The sequence below is a fragment of the Equus quagga genome, chromosome 2 (assembly GCF_021613505.1).
Source record: "Equus quagga isolate Etosha38 chromosome 2, UCLA_HA_Equagga_1.0, whole genome shotgun sequence".
Lineage (NCBI taxonomy): Eukaryota > Metazoa > Chordata > Mammalia > Perissodactyla > Equidae > Equus > Equus quagga.
The window spans coordinates 66,603,561-66,623,662 of record NC_060268.1 but is presented as its reverse complement, the minus strand read 5'-3'; the positions used below and the strand labels follow the sequence as shown (position 1 = coordinate 66,623,662).

The 20,102-nt window shown below is 54.0% G+C and overlaps 1 protein-coding gene across 1 annotated transcript in view; it reads right to left on the bottom strand.

Annotated features, from left to right (window-relative positions):
• LOC124235149 (coiled-coil domain-containing protein 33-like) overlaps positions 1–20,102 on the bottom strand; it is a 105,260-nt gene that overhangs the window by 58,969 nt on the left and 26,189 nt on the right. Inside the window, exons 4-7 of the mRNA XM_046652758.1 lie at positions 9,507–9,640; positions 5,372–5,481; positions 3,621–3,737; positions 232–323 (exon numbers count right to left, since the gene is read on the bottom strand). Coding sequence (XP_046508714.1) covers positions 232–323; positions 3,621–3,737; positions 5,372–5,481; positions 9,507–9,640 — 453 coding nt within the window. The remainder of the gene's footprint in view (positions 1–231; positions 324–3,620; positions 3,738–5,371; positions 5,482–9,506; positions 9,641–20,102) is intronic.

Here is a 20,102-nt window from a genome sequence, read left to right as displayed (position 1 = left end):
CACTGGCTCCCCTCCCAGCCTGCTCTCAGGAGAGGTCTGAACTGCCCCTGTCTAGGGGCTGTGGGCAGCTTCCCGGGACCTCAGACCCAGTGGGGAGGTTTGAAAGGCTTGGGATGGGCAGGTTTCTATGGCTCCTGGAATCATGGCCTGTGGTGGCAATGACAGCCTTCTCCCTCCTTGTCCTCTGCCCTCCCCTTGCTCCTTGCCCACACCCACCTGGGCCCCACTCACTTAAAATCCTTGTAGTTGGGAACCACCCTGGCAATGACCACCATGGGGTTGGGGTTGTTGGCCAGGGGTTCGTTGACTCCTCGCAGAAAGACCTGGGGAAGAGAGGAGGCAGGTGAGCCCCTGGGGGCCTTGGGCCCTCTCGGGGACATGGGCAGCTCGCCTGACAACTTCCTACCCAACAACGGGCTCGTCCCTGCCTCCACACCTCTGCACCTGCTCCCGCCTGCTCCTGCCACACTCGGGTCTCTCTCTGCTCAAGGCTGCCCTCTTTCAGACCCTGGGCTAGGCATGGAAGGCAGGAGAGAAGACACAAATTCTGTGCCCACACACCTCCACTGCCGTCCCAAGCAGCTCTGACCTGCTCCTGGCCCTCACCCCTTTCTCGCCAATGGGCTCCTATTCTCCCCTCAGTCCTCACCCCAACTCCTTCCAGCTGTGATTCCTGGGGCTCCTTTTACTTCTCTGACCCCTCACTGGCTCCTGTTTCTACTCCTGCCCCAAACCCATCTCCATTCCTAGGCAATCTGATACCCAGTGGCAAAAACTGCCTTCTTAAAAATGAATTGAGTCACGTCATTCCCCTGCTTGAGGCCATGCAATGAGCACCTCCCACCTCACCACGCTTGGAATGAATTCCATAATTCTTACCATGATAGCCATTGCCCCTCGGCCCACATCTCCTGCCAGCCTTCCAGGACTCTTTTTGCTCCAGCCTCTTTCTTCTCCCTCCTCCAACATGCCCCACTTGTTTCTGCCTCAGGGTCTTTGCACAAGCTAATCCCTCTGCCTAGACTCCCCACTCCTGCCCTCACTTACTCAGTAGCTGGCTCCTTCTCTTCCTTTAGAGCTTAAATGTCACCACCTCTGAGAGGCCTTCTCTGACTACTCCTTCAGCCCCTGGATTGCCTCTTCTATAGCACCATCATAGTTTGTGTTTAATCTAATTTCTTTCTTGTTTATTTTCTGTCCATTTGACTCAAACCATTTGTCCCCAGGGGCAGGGACCATGTCCATCTCATTCACTGTGGTATTCCCAGCTTTTAGCAAAAAACTGGCAAAGAGTAGGAGCTCAATATATGTTTGTGGGATAAATGAGTGCTGTGTTTATGAAGAAGAAAAGAGGAGAGAAGAGGAGGGACAAGTTGACTGTGTTTATGAGTGAGAGACAGAGAACCCCAGAGACCTGGGCGGGGAAGCAGGAGGAGACAGTCAGTGGCCTTGGGGAGGGGCGGGTTGAGCTGGTCTTGGAGGATGGCTGGGATCCTAATTATGTGGTGCTGATGGGAAGAAAAGCAGGAAGGGGAAGGGACTCTGGACACGGCTGAGGGGCACGCTGGAGGCAGCCCTCAGGACGGGAAGAGGCCCTTGCCAGGTCTACTCCAGTTGGGTCACTGTCACCGTAGCCAGTCGCTGCTCCATTCTGGGGCTCAGTTTCCCAACTTGTACACTGAGGGGTTGGACCCTACTCTCCCTGGACCTTCTAGCTCTGACCTTCAATAGGAGGAGAAGACCTGCGAGTAGTAGCTTGTCCTGGATCCCTCTCCCTTTTCTCCTCCCCCTCAGTACCCTCCCCTAAGCCCCTCTGCCAGGACCCATCTCAGCTGGTTGCCAGCTAACTCCACACAGGTGTGAGCTGATTGGGGCTTAAAATAGTTGGGCCTTTCAGCTGTCACTGGGGGCTCTAGAGATTGAAACCCCTCACCAAAGTCAAAGGACTGAGTCTCTGATGGTGGCATTTCAATCTTTGGATGGGGGTGGGGATCTGGCCTTGAGGGATTTCACTGGAACACTGTCAAACCCTATTGCTCACAGGGACTCCAAAAGGTATAAGGGCTGAGGGGCAGTCTGGGAGTAGGGGGAACTAATTTACAACTCTTCTGTACTGAATGGTCAGGTGTGAATGAGACAGCTGCCCAAGCACACCTACTCATGACAGCCTGGGGAGGAAGAGAGCAATTTCTTCTCCCGCTGTGCCATCAGGCACAGACAGGGAAGACATCTGTGCCAGGGCAGGGGAGCAGCTGGGGGCTGGAAGGCTGAGGGGCCCAGATGCTATGGGATGAGTCAGAGGGTTGGGAAGGGAGGTGGGCAAATCCACAGTGGGCCCCCCTGCAGGCCAAGGTTTTGCCTAGGTGTTGTGGGTATGGCCTCCTCCCTGTGGGGTATGACCTGGGGACAGCAAAGTCAAGCTTTTGTCACTCTTCCTTGCTGTGTGTGTGTGTCGGGGGTGGGGGGGCAGGCAGAGAGACAGAGAGAGAGAGACAGCAAGCTGCTGGCCATCCTCAGGAAAGAACATGATAGAAGAGAGTGGGGAGATGGGAGCAGAGGGCACTTGCAGGTCTGACACATGCTGGCATCCAAGGGGTGGCTGTGGGGATGCAGAGATGTGGGTCAGGAGCTCTAGGCTGCCATACCAGACTCCGCTTGGGTCTCAGTGTCTCCAGCTGTGAAATGGGACTAACGAACACTTCTTGTCCTGCCAGCTCACAGTGCTATGGGGCAGGTCAGATCAGCCATGTTGGGGCAGGGAAGCCCAGAGCTTGGGCCTCCCGGCTGTGCCCTGATCATATTCAGGCCATGGCTGGATTAGAGTCTGTCACCCCTGGGCAGTTTGAAGGCTGGGGAAATGCAGAGGGCCCAGGTTCCTGGACCACATCTTCCTGGAGCATCACTGGTCCTCCTGAGGCTGCTGAAAGGCCCAGGGTTAGAAGGTAACGGCAGGGGCTCGGGGAGGAGGCATGTGTGGAAGCTATGCCCAAGCTAGGCCTGGCCCTGGCCTGGCAAACGGAAGAGGTTCTTTAAACAGATGCTGAATGAATGTATGAACACCTACCTGGAAGACCAGCCAAACCTCTTCAGAAACAGAACTCAAGGAAGGGTGGGGAGGCCCTAAAACTCTCACTTGGGGAATGTATACCCAAGGTCAGGGGTTACTACTCCAGGAGTAGACAGAACAGGAGAGAAAACAGCCAGGGAATGTGGGCCAAGGAGGGGGCTTTTCCTCCCTCCGTGAGATTCAGACAGACAGAAGGCTTCGGGAACCTCCCGTCCAGTAGCAGTCCCTGCATGGTGTGTGAGGAGCAGAGCGAGGGAGGGCAAGGTTAGGGCAAGACAATGTGCCTGGAACGTCCTGGAAAAGGTTGGGTAGGCATCGTATCTTCATCTCCGTCCACATCATCCCCACCATCTGTCCCAGAGCTTGTTCTTCACAAACTGCTCCCACTATTCTTGAAAGGCCTGGTTGCTTTCTCCCTTCTTGATTTCTTCCTCTCATACTCCTGCCCCACACTGTCAGGCCAGCCAGAAGCGGTCAAGGGCAGGGCCTAGGGGCCTCTCCAAGCTTGGTCCCTTCCCGCCCCACCACATCCTGAGGGCCCCAAGCCCAGCACCTCCAGAGCTGTGTGGTTGCAACCGACATAGCGGGGGATGAAGCTGCTCTTCCGAACGACTGTTGCGTACACTTGGGTCTTGGCAGCGTCTTTGTCAGCTTTCCCAGACTGGGTGGGCTGGGGACAGGGTGGGGGAAGAAGACACACAAGAAGGAGAGTGACTAAGGGGCAGACCTGGCCATAAATCCAGTCCTCCACAGACAATCACTTGGCATTGCTCCACTGGGACTCCGAGCTGATAATTAAAGCTCATGGTCCCTGCGAGCCCTTCCAAGGAGATCGATATAATAAATCTTCCCTTTTCTATTTGAATATTTCATCGCCCTCACAAGGACCACAGCCTTCCTACTCTCTCTGTAAAGATGTGATAACAAGGCCTGGTAAGTGGACAGAGACCCGGGAGGCTGGGTGATGCTCCCAGAATTACAGTTGAAGTCCTGTCTCCCAGGTGAGTCACTAACCTCTCTGGGTCTTCGCTCCCCTGCCTGCCCCTGATGCCCTGTCCTGAGGCCCTGGGCTTGGGGTTCTCCTCAGGGCCTAGGGCAGGTAAAGCCCCCTGGGGCCGTGTTTGAGGAGTCTCCTGGAAAGAAGGGCAATGCCAAGGCCTGGGAGGGGAGGGGGGAGGGGAACTAACCCCAACTGAGCACCTACTGTGTGCCACGCACCTTGCTACGGGCTTTAAGCCCATTATTGCATGCCATCTTCCAAGTGGCCATGCAAAGAGGCATATTGTCTTAATTTTGCTGATGAGGAATGGAGGCCTACCCCTAGGCAGCTCCTTATGGATATACAGCAAGCAAGCAGCAGATCTGCTTCTAGACAATCTAACTTCACATTGTTCTTTACTCTAAACCACTACAAATGTCTGAGTGCACATTGGGGCCGGGGGGGAGGGGGGCGGTGATGATGCTTCTGCTCATCTCTGGCCCAGTGCCTGGCACACAGTAGGCGCTTAATAGGTACTTCAGCAGTGAGACAGTGAATTCTCCTTTCCACCAATCAGCACTGGGGAGAGGGGCAGGCAGGGGAGCTAGCCTGGGGGCATTCAGGCCATGGACTGAGGGGCCCTGAGGCTCCCCACTCCAGGCTCATGCGCAGTTGTCCATTGGATGGGTGCATTCTGGGGAACACTTTATCTCCCACATACCCCAACTCTCCTGGGCCTTCTTCCTGCCATGGCAGTGCACGGAGGCAGCAAAGAAAGAACTGACTTGGGAGACAGCATGACCTGGGCTCACCCTAGACTCTGCTGCTCTCTTGCTCTGTGACCCAGGAGGAGAGGGGTCCTCTCTCTGAGTCCTAGTCCTATGTCTGCCAACTACAATTCACCTTGAGCATTAGAGACTGTGTGTATAGTGTCTAGCCCAGGACTGGAACATAGGAGGTACTCTGTAAATACCATATTGCTTTGATTTTTAGATATACCCCCACTCTCTCAACCTATATGAAATCAGAATACACCTTTAGTTGGTGTATTCATTTAATGTGGTAGATGTTCTAAGCTAATTGGGCTGTTTTATGGAGATGAATTTGGAGAATTCCAAAATCTTATGGAAATCATTCCTGTCTACCTGCCAGGAGCTGTGTTTCCTGAGCCCCACATGGTCCTAGACTTGTCATACTACAGGGTGGACATGGGATGCCCTGGGATGCTCTGAGGGAAGAGCTGTGGGCATCAAGGTGGTTCCCACCTGCTCTCTCCCTACCTGTCGCAGGCCCACGTGGGCCCAGAGCCTAGAGATCTGACTCACCGTCACCAGCTCAAAGTGGTAGGGGTGGAAGACACGCAGGTACTTGATGGGGATTTGGTAAGACAACAGCTCCTCTTTCTTTTTGTTGTCTACCACCTTGAGGACTACATCTAGAGAGAGAAAAAAAATGAGCACAAGGTCAGGACTGGGCTTAGCTGACCACTGTCCCTCCCAGTGAGGTGAGAGACATTGGTGACAGTAGGGGAGCAGGTGCCACATTGAGGAATCAACATGTATGCACATGTGTGGAACACACACATGCACACTTCACAAGCACTGTCTGAGCCCCTGCACAGGGCAAGGCTCCATGCTAGGTGCTGTTAGGACCCAAAGATGCAATTCTCTCCTGTGGTCCAGAAACTCCCAACCCAGAGATGGACACACACAGAACCGAGTCCAGCCCCTGATGGCAACAGACACACATGTGCACTCACAGAGACACACATGTAAGTACCCTTTCCGGGACTAAGGCTCCTTCCTTTGGTCACCGGCTTCTCAGGCAGGAAGGGGAGGGATTCTCTCTCACATGTTGCAGATGGAGAAACTGAGGCTCAGTAAGAAAAAGCAGTCTGCTCAAGAAATCTTTCAGGGACCGGCCCCATGGCTGAATGGTTAAGTTCACACACTCTGCTTTAGTGGCCCAGGGTTTCGCTGGTTCAGATCCTGGGTGTGGACATGGCACCACTCATTAGGCCATGCTGAGGTGGTGTCCCACATGCCACAACTAGAAGGACCCACAACTAAAAAATATGCAACTATGTACTAGGGGAATTTGGAGATAAAAAGCAGGAAAAAAAAGGAAGATAGGCAACAGTTGTTAGCTCAGGTGCCAAACTAAGAAAAAAAGAAATCTTTCAATGCAAATGTCAACAAAAGTCTACTCCAAGAAAATGAAAACTAATCTAAACACTAAGAATAATGCACCACTTAGAAAACTCCCTCCAAAGAGACTACGTTTTGTCATAAAATGCATGAACATTGGGATGAATTTTGAGGATAACACCAATGACCTGCAAAAAATCATGGTAGTGCTACTTAGTGAGCACCTACTGCATGCCAGGCATGGGGATGGGTGCTCCTGAGCCATTATTCCAACAAAGCCCCACCACAATCCCTTACGTAGGAGTCACCATCTCTGTTTTTAAAATGGGGATGCTGGAGCTCAGAGAGGTTATATAACTTGATCAACAGCACACAGCTGGTAAATGGCTGATGGGAGAGGCTGGAGTTGGTGACCCTTGAGGCATCTTCCCACTCTGGAAGTCTATGATTTGAGAAGGAAGAGGAGATGTGGAAGGAGGAAAGGAAAAGAAAGATGGAAGAGGTGGGAGAAGGAATGCGGAAGATGGAGGAGGGAAGGAGATAAAGGAGGGATCTGGAGAAGAAAAGGAAAGGGAGGATCAGGCTGTACCTGAGGGAGACTCTTGGGTAGCCCCTTGCACTCTGCCTCTCTTCTTGAGACAAGGACATTTCAGCACCACGGACAGCTGCCAGCTCAGCAGGCGCAGCAGGCTCGGAGCCCAGTGCTGCTGGGGCACTTGGAGCTGAGTGGGTCATCTGGATGAGGGGCTGGAGGAGGAAGCTGAGGGCTTTTCTGGTTACTCTTCCTTTCTTCCTCCTCCTCAGAGCTACCCTGGGTGCACTGAGAGGGCAAGACACTTGCCAAAGTCCCTCAAGAGCTGGCCACATGTGATCCGTGATCAAAGGAAAGGGTGGAAAATGAGCACCAAAAGGACTTCAGGGCTGCCTTGAAGAAAGTAGAGTAATGCAGGGGATTTCCAGTCAGCAGATCTGGGTTCTAGTACCAACCCATCAACTTGCTCTGTGACCTTTAGCCAGTCATTTAACTTCTCTGAGCTTAATGTTCCTGCTCTGCAAAACGTTAACACTTCAAAAAACAAAGTCTCTCTCCTAATATTGCTGTAGGGAGGGGAATGTGTTTTTCAAGCTATAAAATTCTAAGCAAATGCTCCTCGTTGCTGTCACTATTTCCCTCCTTGTTAACCATCCGTAGCACTCCATACACTCACCCAGCCCTGAGCAGACTGAAAAAACTTAGCAGGGGGATTCCAGTGCTCTCAGCCAAAGCCACAATAGTAGCTGTGGAGGCTGCAGCCCCTCATGGCCACTACCCATGGGCCCTGAGTCCCTAGATCCAGCTGGACCTTGCTGAGGCTGAACACGGCGGGGGGGAGTGTCCTGCATTTCTCCCCATCCCCCAATCTCTGGAGCTCCATGTGGGCAGCCGCAGAGGAACTGTAGCTGGGGGGAATGGACAGCATCCCTCCCTGCTCCTGTCTCCATGCTACAAACACGCCTCATCAGTTTCCTCTCTGGGCATTGTGCCCCTCTGGCCTCCCACTGCTCCCTTTGTGTGGCCAATAAGCTGTTTCTGCCATTTCTGCTGTCGCCTGCTCTGGCCCTGACACAGGGTGTGTAACTCCCCTTTGCTTTTCATTAACACATCCTTGAGCTACTTCCTACCCTTCCCCCACCTCTTGGCCTGGCCCCCATCTCGCTCACCCCCCACCGCATACATCACCACAGCAACCGGTTCCAACCAGGTTCCAACAAGCATCCAGCTACTTCAATCTGCAAAGAGGCGCCTGCCGATATTCCCTGCCTGCCCATGAGGCCTCCCCACCCCCTGTCCCTCCTGCAGTAAGTCCTGCTCCCCTCTCTACTGCACAGATGGGCCCCAAGGCCACTGACTCATCACACCCTTTCCTGGACTCACCCTGGATGTGTAGAACTTAGGGCAGGATCCCAGCCCAGGTCCACTCACTACAACCTCTAATCCGGCCAGCCACAGAGATGCGTGCACACACACACACTACACATGTGCATGCACACACACATGCAAGACATATACATATGCATGCCTACACAGTCACAAGCACTTACACACACACAGTGTTCACATATGCACAAGAACTAGCACACATTCACACACAGATGCACACATGCATTTGCATGAAATCCTAGGTCAATTTTCCCTCCTCTTTCACATTTTCTCAAATCATCCCAACAGCCCACCTATTCCTTTACAGGCAGAAAAAAAATCCTCTGGCTTGACCCAGAACAAGCTTCTTCCCCTTTCATTGATGTTCCTCCTCGTCCTTTTCCTCTCTCCTCTTTTACCATCTTTAGCAGCTGGCTTTCTGCTCTTTGTGAGGTGGACGAGGAGTTCTGTAAGTGCCTGGTGAGATTTCAAGGGGAGAAGTAAAGCCTGTCCTCTGAGGGAAGGACCACCTGCAAGACGGGGACCTGAGGTTCTTCTGACTAGATACTGCAAGAGTCATGGTGGGCACCTGTGGGTCTGTGCTGACAGTGCTCTATGCCAGCACCCACAGTAACCATGGCAACAGTCAGTCAATACTCCTGTGTGCCTAGACTGAGCTCTGGCCTGAGAGTGGAAATCAAAACACAAATGTGGCGTGTTATGCATGTATACTGATACCTTAAGTTGCCTGCAATGTTCAAATTTGCCAAAACACAGGGACTGGAAAGGCTTTGGGGGATAAAGGAGAGAGAACTATCAAGCAGCTTCTATGAGAGTGGATCCCAACCCTTGGAAGCACAGACACCACTGTCTGACAGTTGGCAGTGCCAGGGGAGGACACAGCAGGATAAAGAGCCATTCTAGGGAAGCAGCCAGAACACTGGAGCTACAGTGAGAGCATGTAAAGCTGAGTCCTAGGTCCTCTGCTTACTGATTACTAGAGCTTGAGCCAGTTATTTTAAGTTCCCTGAACCTCAGTGTTCTCAGCAAAGCCATGGGAGCAGCATTGTTCCTCCTGGAGGTGTGACTCCAGTGAGCAATGCATGGGGACGTGCAGGAAGCCGTAACGTGCCGTTTCCGTGGGAGACGGCCATAACCACAACCATGAAAATAATAACAATGGTCATAAAACAGATAAGCTTTCATTGTCTGGAAAATTCATTTATGTGGAACAACTTATTTTTCAAGAAGGCTGGGGAGATGAGGCATGACAGTATTATGATTTTTTTTCTTTAAAGTGCTTTTAACTGAGCCCAAGGAGGCATTCAGGTAGCTTCCAGCTGAGTTGAGAGGGGCCTGCCCCTGCCTTACATCCCCACCCGCACACACCAGCACCCCCCGCCCCCACCTCACCTTCTCGCCCTGCGTCCTCTGCTTGGATCTCCACTTTGACTGTGTCTCCCCAGCTGGGGGCTTTGGTGGGCTCTGAGGTCACAGATGTGACTGCCTTGGAGTTCTGGTTCTTCGCTTCCTCAGATGTGGTTTTCCTGGGGAGGGGAGGGCAGGCTGAGTCCAAGGGAGGATGTCCTGCCTACTGCTCATCTCTCCCGACTCAACTGTCCATAAATCTGAGCAGAGGGTGGACAAAGCACAAAGAGCTCCCTCCCAGGCAGAGACACTCATGTTATCTCAGGCCCAAGGGACGCCTGGTCTCTCTCCTTGGCTGCCCTGCCTGTCTGCATGACCACACTGTCTCGCTGGCCACTACTGAGGCCTTCATGTAGACTCAGGCACCGGAGGCTGAGGGCGGGGGTGGGAGAGTGGGTAAGACACCTGGCCTTTCTGACTTCCTGCCCCTGCCAAGGCACAGCTCCCCAGCAGGCACCTGTGTGCACAGACTCCTCGCCCTGGCCCTCTTCTCAAGGTTCTGTTCAGTGGGAGAAGACTCTGCACAGGGCAGCTGTGTGGTGGGTGCCCACCTGGCCAGCCTCGCCTTTGACCTTCAGTTCCTGAAGCTTCTGGTCCATATTCCCAAAGCTTGGCCCAGCTCCCCCAGCTCTGAACCCTTTCAATGGAGCACACACATGCTACTGGCGTCTGCAGCAGCCACTGTGTGCGGGGCCCTGGGGTGGGCACCTGGAGCTGTGCATGGGGCGGGGTGGGGGGGGGGTGAGGGGTTTCTGGCTCTCAAGCACTCATAGGTCATGCAGGGCTAGGCTGTCCAAGGTGAGGTGGGAGCTTGGGCCCTCTGCATCCCAGTGCATCCCACAGGTATCTGAGTAAGTGTCCCTGAGATCCTGAGCCATCAAACAGCTCAGTGAGAGAGTTAATACTTCTGTGGCGCAGGTTATTGTGTCGGGCTGTAAACGGTGCTGCTACATTAACTGCAGCAATCAGGGGCAAGGAGTCATCCCAGGGAGCCTGCAGCATGGGGAGCCACACACCCTCCTTGGGAGGGGCAGGCATCCATGCAAACAGTACCCCAGGGTGGGAAGCAGAGACAGAGCCCTCATCAGCCTTGGCCCCAGTCCCAGAGGCCCCCAAAGGGAGTGTGGGGCAGGAAGTTGTCCCAGAAGCTCAGAGCCAATCTGCCTTCTGTGTTAACACCAGCCTGTGGTCCTGCCCAGCCAGCTGGTTCCTCTCCTCCAGGAGGCCCTCTGGGACCATCTGGCCCTCACTGCTCCCTCAGTCCTCTGCACTTGAGTGACACAGTGGCCTGGCTCCTTGCTGTACACTTGTCACAGCCCTATTCCTGTGGACAACCTTTCTTGTGGGAGTCTGGTCTCCAAGCTCCAGGGGTCAGCCGAGGACTCCCCTTCTGCTTTGACTGAGAGGCAGTGTGGCATGGTGATAACAACAGGGTCCCTGGTGTTGGACCACCTTGGTTCCAAATCCTAGCTCTACACCTTACTAGCTGCATGACTTTGGGCCAGTTATGTCACCTTGCCGTGCCTTACTTCCTTCATCTGTGAAGTGGGGGTGATAATGCAGGGTTGTGCTGGGCATGAAGTGAGTTAATATGTGTAAAGTGCCTGACACATTGTTAAGCACCATGAAAGTGTTCGTCATTATCATCATCATCACTTTACTTGCCCTGGCCCAGTGTCTCCCCATCATGACCCTAATGCTGGGTCTGCAGCTGGGGGTCTCCGGCTGCTTTGACTAAGGTGTGGAGACCTGGAGAGAGCACAGCCTTCAGAGCCACACAGAACCAGGTTTTGAGCTCACAGTCATCTCGTAGCCAGGTCAGCTCCCCACTCTGAGCCTCAGTTGCTTCCTCCCTCGGACACTGGCCGTAAGGACTGGAAAGAAAGCATGCAAAGCTCCTGGCACACAGAAGGCCCCAGTTCATGTTATTCCCTCACTTGTGACATAAAACAGCCTGGGTGTTTCTCAAAGGGACCTGACTGAGGGTAGCATGAGGGGGAGAAAGGGAAGCACTGAGGGAGGGCTGAGATGAGAAGGGGTACATCTCCTAGACGTGTGCCCGTCCACACACATTGCCTCCCCACACCTGCAAAGGGGCCCTTCTGGCCCAGGGGCACATGGGAGGCTGCCAGGCTGAAGCAGAGAAGCCATCAAGGCTGGCAGGGCAGTTGAGCTGAGTCTGCACCCCGCTTGGGGCCCTTCTTCCGGGTTCTGTGACCTCTGCTGACTAGGGGGTGCAGTCTGCGCCCTTGCTCCTGCCACTCTGGGCCCTGGTTCTCCCCCTCGACAGCTGCCCCCACAGTCAGGGGCCTCAGAGCTCACAGCAGCAGCCTCTCACCAGCTATCATTACACCTGCTCTGTCCCTCCCCCCACGCTGCGTTAGCCTCCACTCCTCCCTGAACTGTGCTCAACAGAGGAAGGAGGACAGAGGGCAACAGAAAGGTGGATGCAGCTGGGGAGGCAGTGTTCCAAGGAGGTGTGTAAGGAGTCCTTCTACTCCAAGACCTCGAGCCTGCTCCTGCATGGGCACATGGTATTTTGTATCCGTGGGGGCCTCCCAGTGCATGAAGAAGACAGAACCAAGGGGTGAAAGATGGACCTGAGTCACAAGCAGTGCAGTGACAGAATTCAGGTTGGAACCCATAACATGTACTTGTCAGCCTGTCTTCCACCTTCCTGATGTCTTCAGCCTCTTGTCCCCTCCCCTTCTCTACACAAGCTCCTGGATGTCTGGCAGGAGAAATTCCAGGTGGAAAGAGATGGGAAAGGCCATGGACAAGGCCAAGGGAGCCTACCACCGGTGCTGACTTCGTCCAGGCAGAGAAAGAGTTAAGCAAGCATCTCCCCTCCCTTTCCTCAAACACACATCAAAGACTGGGTCAGGCTAGGTGAGTGGGGATGAAACAACTCTGGAGGGGTGTGGCCCCAGGGGAAGAAGGGAGGCTTTTCGCAGGTGGAGGGAGCCTGTCAGGGTAATGTCTTTTCCTGGCACTGCTGACTCCTCCGGGCCTTGATGCTATTCTAGAAACTGGAGAGCTAGCGGGACTTCTGATTTCTCACAGAATTGGAGAAGGGGACCAGCTCACTCCATGCTCCCAGTCCTCATTCTGCGCCCCCAGCTGGGCATATGGGAGGCTGTGTTCTAGGACCTGCAGGCCCCTGATGGAGCTCAGGTCTCCCAGCACAGTCTCAGAGCACAGGGGCAAGACTAAGATCCTCCCTCCCTGTCCCTAAAGCTCTGGCCTGGCTCTAGCAGTCAGGGCCTGGTGGGGACCTGCCAGGTGCTGCCTGCTGTCCTGGGACTCAGACCTAACGCAGCCGTGGCAGAGGGGCGGGGCCGGGGGCAGCTACACCAGGATGACACTGGGGTTGGGTTCAGAGGCCCAGTGCAGCAGTCCTGGGTCCCAAGCTGCCAGGAAATGTAAACCTCCCTTGACCCTGCCCACCTCCCAGCGTGCTGGAGGGATCTGTGCGTGATTGACAAAATCCAGCCAGGTGGCCCTGGGGCTCCCACCCCACCAGGGCGTGGGGGTCAGGCCGAAGCACAGCTGTAAGTGGGAGGGAGAAGGACTTTGCTTTCCTCTGAGGTCATAACTAAGGGAAATGCATTGTCTGGTTCCCAGAGGTTGCAGCTGTAAGCGGAGGTGAGCAGTGGAAAGCACAGGGCATTGATGGAGAGGGTGCAAGCTCCTGAGCCACTCCCCGCCTCTGCCTGTCCTCTGAATGCTCTCTAGGGCACACATGTCAGAGGTGGAACCAGTGTGCCACTGTCCCTGCCTCCTGGAAGTCTCCCCTGAACAGCCCCTCTTCTTTGATGCCCCTCCATCAGCACAAGCATAGGTGTGCATGCATGGGTGTGTGCACACATGCACATACACACACGGGCTGCCCCAGAGAGGTTTGTGTGCCACACTGTACCCGATCTCTGTCCCCATCCTCCAGTCTGCCAGTCCTCAAGCTGCCTCTGAGCTCTCTAAGCCCACCTCCTGCACCTGCCTTCCCTGTCCTTTTGGTTTCCCATACTCCTCAAGGCATCAGAGCATGAACAACTGTCAAGGTCTGGCCTCCTCTGCGGCAGGGCTTTGGAAGGCGAGGATGCAAGCCACCTGGCTTGGCCTGAGTGCCAATCCCAGGGCAGCCATCAGGAGATCAGGGGAAAAGGGAGGGCCCCAATTCAAGCCTTGTTCTGGCTGCTGTAGTCCTGGCTGGGCAGGCCCCTGAATCCTGAAAGTCTGGAGGGAAGCTCCCAGAAGCCCTGAGGAAGGAGGTGATTGGGCAGACTGGGAAGGATGGATGATGGGCAGAACTTTTAGGTTGATGGGTGGTGGAACAAGAGGTTTTGTGACCTTTTGACCTGGTCTACCACAGCCCTGTTGCTCACTCACCTAGGAAACAGGTTCAGATTAAGATTCCTCCAGGCCAGATGCTGGGTGTGTCATGATTGGGCCTCCATCAATCCTGAGAAGGCAGGGCAATTTGCCTCTACCTGTACCCTGCATGCCGGCCTCTGAGCCAGGAGGGCCAGCCTCCCTCATCCTCCAGAAGGCCAAGAGGCAGCCAGACTCCCAGGCCTCAGGTCTAACTCCATCCCTGGAAGGCACAGAAAAACCCAACGGCCACTCCTTGACCCAGGAGCCTCGCCTTGTGCTATAGGGACAGGCTGGAAGAGTTGGCCTTGGCAGAGATGTTCACGTAAGTGGGGTGCTCAAAGGCTGGATTCTCGTGTTTCTGACCCTGCCTGGGCTGGACTGGGGAGGGAAGGTTTCCTTGAGGAGGCAGAGCTTGAGTAGATGGAGAGGAGGACCTTCCCAATGGGAGGATAGAGCCTGCAGGGGACCATGAGCTGGCTCATGGGCAGGTCTGGGGAGGGGTGGCTGGCTGATCCAGGGTCCCTTCTCTCTCCTCTCCCACTTCACCAGACGACAGCCCATCAACAACGGCCCCAACTCCATGCTTGCCCCCTCCCCCAGCTCCCAATGTAGCTGGTCCTTGTGGGTTTTGAGCTCTTGGGAGGCTGCCACTTAAGGCATGAGCAGGGCTGTTATTTTCAGCAAAGTGATGGGCTCTCATCCTGGGTTTCATTTATTAATTGGACTCTAATGAACCATCACTAATTGCCAATGGTGCTATACCACTACAGGTGGGCCTCGATTTAAAGGATAACTGACTCTGGAGCAAGGTGGGGGTGTAAACTGGAAGCCAGCCAACTCCCCATCCACATGGGCATGGCTCCTCCCTCTGTGGGAGTGGGGACTGCCCTGCAAATAAGAAATGGCAATTCCTAGGAACTCTGAGATGAGCACTTTGGCAAAAGGGTGATAGACTCTTGAAAAATCACATGGAGACAGAGGCAGCCCCTCCTCTCCAGCTCTGCTAAGCCAGCCCCTGGTCCAGACTCCTGGGACTCAGCTCCTCAGTACTGCCCTGGAAGCGGCTCTTGGGCTGGGAAGAGGGTTCAGATCCCCCCAAAAGGACAGAAGAGGGGATGACTCTCAGATACATATAGATAAGGTGAAGCCATGGAGAAGTCCTTGACCCCTGGGAGAAGAGGACAGTCAGCGAAGCTGGCTGCAGAGGTTGAGTCCGAGTGGGCTGCTGGTTCAGGAGGAGAAGACAATGAGGAGAGGCCCAGAGATCCTAGTTGAGCAGAGGTATTTGGTTTGCATGTAAAAACTGGATAATTTCACACAATAATCTGGATTTCTGGCTTCTCTTGAAAAATTGCAAGTGCAGACAACCCAAGCCTGCATTCCTTCAAGGCAGAAATCAGGGCAGGTGACTGGGGCTGCTCCTCTAAATGAGCCACGTGCTCTTGAGTTTGCCACAGTTGCTTCTACTCTCTATAGTATCACACACCCGGCCAACTTCAGCATTTATGAAATTGGCTTAGGCCCTGAGGTCACTAACTTTGCCATCCTTGGTGCCACACCTTCTGACAGAAGCTTACCCTGTGTGTGTAGGGGTGGGAGATGACAGAAATAGGGAGAGCATAAGGGCAGGAGAAGCTGAACTGGAACCCAAGCCCCAGCTCCCTGCCCACTTCCCTATCACTCTTTCATAGATGCTAGACAGTGTGGCATCTGACCCTGAAGCCCACGGGGGCCAGGCAAGGGAAGAGGGAAGCCAAACAAAGCCTGGAGGGAGGACCACACCTCCTGGCTGCTCACGATGTCTGGGGGTGAGAAGAAGCCCGGTCAGCAGCCTTGCCCATGCAATGCAAATAAGTAGACAAGACAGCCTGTGCATAATGCAATGAGGACACCAGGAAGGCCCCCGCTGGCCTCCTTACTGCCTGGAATCTCCCCATTAATACTTGCTTCTCTTGGTAAGCATTGACCTGTTGGGCTGCTCCTCCAGGATTCCTGCACCCCTAGGGGAGAGCTCATGCTTTTTGGGTCTCAATAAGTATTTCAGGCATGAGAAGACCTCAGGGGCTTTGGGTAGCAGCAGTGGAAGAACATCTGGAAAGAATCCTTGTGGTTTCACTCTGACTGGGAATCTCAGGCCAACCCTCCTTTTAACCACTGACGCCAGCTGTGTTTACGACTCTGGAATACAGGGATGTTCTCACTGAACAAAAATCCTGAGGCTCTGAGCCTCAAAGGACTGACATCATTTGGAGCAGGTGTGGGTAGATCAGGCCACGCCCTAGGCTGGGGGCCTGCAGGGGAGATAAGACCGCAGATTCCCAGGCCCTACCAGGGACCTTCTCCCCACTGCCTGCCTTTTCCCACAGGCATCCTGCAGTGGGGAGGGAGCCTCGGCCTCTGCCAGACAGGGACAGTCATCTCCATCTGCTCTACTCCCCCGGCCAGCCATGCAACCTCAGACAAGTCCCTTCCCTGCCCTGGGCCCTGGCCTCCTTGGCTATCACAAGGGGCCAATGAACTGGCCTCCCAGGGCTGCTGTTTTAGAGATGGAGGGCCTGGGAAGCGAGCTCTGAGAGAGCTCAGTGCAGGACATCGGCAATGGGGCTGCTCTCTTCCTAGTACTGTCCCACCGTCGCTGTCACTGCCGCTGTGAGTGTTATTGTTATTTTTGCTGAGCCCAACCCTCTGGCTGCTGAGACAAGCCTAGAGGTCACCTGTGAGTCATGCTGGGCCTCCACCCACTCTGCCCAATTTCCAGCCCTCTGGGGCCCTTGGCCAAGGCCCACAGCCAGAAAGCGGAAGGTGTAGGCAGCCCAGATCCCGGGAGCGGTCTTCAGACCAGCCACTGCGTCTTCTCTGGAAGTCTGGCTCAGGGCCTCAATGCTAACAGCCCCCTTTCAAGAGGAGCAACTGCTGCCTAAGGATCAAGGCAGGGATGAGTGGAAGGAAGTTTTGGGTTTTGGAATCCTGGATCTTGGCTTGAGTGACACTTCTGTGTACTAGTTCTGTGACTTTGGACAAGTCACAGAAATGCTCAGAGCCTCAGTAACCTCTGTAAAATGAGGATGATATTTTCGCTAGTTCACAGGACCAAGTGATGACTAAATTATCTGAAACACGTACACACACACAGACACACAGACACAGACATACACACACACTCCTAGCACGTTTGCTAGGTATGTGGTAGGCATTTGATAAATACAACCTTCTTTAATCTCCCTCTCTTACCAGGATCTCAGACAATTGTCTTACTTTCAATACCTTCCTCAGCCAGTCACCAGGTCAGGGGTCAGTCTGTAGCTAGGGTCAGGGCTCAGTGTGTGACTAGGGCTCAGTCTATGAGCAGAGTGAGGCCTTAGTGTGTAACTAGGGCTCAGTCTATAACCAGGGTCAGGCCTCAGTGTGTGACCAGAGTCAGTCTCATTCTGGGGTCAGGGTCAGGGCTCTCAGGCTTAGCCAAGAAAACCAAAGATCCTCTGAGTATGACTTTCTGGTCCTGATCTGTGTCCTGCCCTGCCCACCCTGGCCTGCACCTAGCCTGCCCCACGTGCACAGAGGAAGCAGACCTTCCCCTCCCAGTACTAGCTCTGTCCCTAGCTCTGGGCAGCAGGCAGTCAGAGAAGCAGCTGCCAACTGGCAGCCAAGCCATCCAGTCTTTGGCCAAGGGTTGGAACCCCACAGGCCATCTCCTGGCTGGCCCTTCCCCACACCCTGCCTGCTGGGCCACCTCCCACCTGTCAGGGCCACTACCTTCCTGGTCCCTGCTGTGCTCTGACTGGCAGGTCTCTCTGTGCCAGGCTGGGAGGCAGGTGCTGGGCACTGCTGAGGCCCCAGGGCCTTGAGCAAGGCCCAGACAAGTCAGGAGAGACCCTGGGCCTGGGCACTGGCCCAGGAGATCTGGGTGTGGAATCTGTCTTGGGCCATACAGCTGGGGCTCTTGTTGCCTGTAAAGAACTGAGACTGTTTCCCAGGCCAGAGCACATACCATCCCGGCAAGCCTGGAAGCGCATGTAAGCCAAAACTTACATCCTGGCCATGGGAGGACTGAGACTCAGAAAGGGGCAGGGACTGGCCTGAGGTCACAGAGGGAGTCAGGCACAGTGGGCCAGACTCTGGGTTTTCCTGGTCCCCTTCTGGCTTCTCTCCATGGCCCTGTGGCTTTCTTCCAATAGGTCTCACTTGCCCATCATAAGTGCTGCTAAGGGAAACCTCACCTCCATGTCATGCTTTAGACCTGTCAGCATCTCCCACTGTCCGGCTCCACCATCTCTACAGCCCTTTGAGGCAGGTTCCCAGGTGAGGTATTCAGGCAGCCAGAGGTGAAGTAACTCTCCCAAAGTCACTGAGCAAGCTAGAAACAGGGCCTGATTCATTCATTCATCTGTTTATTCATTCATTCAACAGCTATTGACAGACTCCTCCATTCCAGATCCTGTGTTGAACAGCAGGGATAGAATGGTGAGCAAAACAGACCTGGTGGTTCTCATGGAACTAACGGGGTACAGTGGGGGGAGGCACTGACAAAGAACAAGCCAATAAGCACAGAAAACACGTGAGACTGCAGCTGCAACCATGGAGAAGGACGTAGTCCCATGGAGGCACATAAGGGGGAGGATTTGGCCTGGTCTGGGAGGTCAGAGAGGGCTTCCCTGAGGAGGTGATGACTGAGCTGGCTCCAAAGAGGGGAGGGGAAGGGAGAATGTTCTCGGGGAGGGACTGTGCTAAGGCCTGGGGTGGGAGGGAACAGGGTCTGCTCAGAGAACTGAGAGATGTCCAGTGTGGCTGGAGCAAAGAGAGGCAGGTGGGTTGTCATGTTGCTGGGGAGCTAGAGGGGCTGGCAAAGTCCCGACCATGCTGGGCCTGGAATCCTCTTTACCCTGAGAGCAATGAAAAGCCGTTGGAGGGTTCAAAGAATGGGTTCCTTTAGTACTATGGTACCACATGGTACCTACCTTTGAAGGGGGTTTGAAAAAGGGCAAGATATTAGATGTACCGAGAGCAGAACAGTGCGGTAGCCTAAGGTGGTGGAGCTGGCAGAGAGAAGCAGCCAAATTCGAGACAGGAGAGAAACTGACAAGACTTGGTCATGGACTGGATGGGGGTGAAAAAATATGATTACTGACACCAGGATGGGGATGAGATCACGTGGAGAGAGAGTATAGAGAAAGAAGGGTCACCTAGGGTTGAAATCTGGGACAGGCCAACATTTAACACCAGGTAGAAGAGAAGAGGCATACACAGAAGAAAAAGGGTAGGGCACCTTGGAAGCTGAGAAAAGAAAGGGCTGCAAGTAGCGTGAGTGGTCATGAGGAGGTAATGCCACTGAGAGACCACAGAAGATGAGATGCCCGTTGGAAGTAGGGCCAGGCATGGTGATCACTGGTGACTTTAGAGAAAGCTATGTCAGTGGAGAAATGGGTTCAGATTGGAAGCAGGTCGATGGTTCAGACAGAAAGAGGCAGAACCACCAGAGGAACCCAGTGGACCTGTTGGTCTGGGATAGTCACCATTGGAGGACACATCCTATCACTAGATTGGCTCAAGGCTGGAGACCGCACAGGGATGAAGCAGCCATGCCCCGGAACTACGAAGTTCCTGTATTTGGACCTGAATCCTCTTCAGCTCCCCACTAATGGCTTGAATGAGTGAATGGCTTTGGGATGCTCTCAGGCCCGTGCTTCATCTCCTCCACCCCCCACCACATGGGCCTGCCTGCTGGGGGTGCAGCAAACCCAGAGAGGAGGGCAGAACTAGGCAGAGACAGGAATCCCCAGGATCCCACCCCCAATCTGAGGTGAGACAAGTGGCATGGCAGAAAGCAGGAAACTAAGCCAGGAGACCGAGCTGAGGGCACCAGAAAACATGGGCAACAAAAAGATGAGAAAAAATGTTTTGAAAGAATATGAAGTTATACATGGATATTTAAAATAATACTTAATATTATTTAATATATATTAAATACATATATATTTTTTAAGCATTGAAATATTCATCATGAGAAAAACGAAAACTTGAGTGGATTTGCTTACACCTATTGTATACTTTGTTACTGGGTACTGTATTTGAAATCAGACAAACGGGGACATCCTATTCTTTCCAGGGTTTCCAGCTTCTGAGGGTCTTGGTCCTTCCTCTGGGGTTCTTGCCTGGGGCTGGGGGCTTGCACTGAAAGCCCCTTACAGGTCCTGACAGCTGGGCCTTCATCCT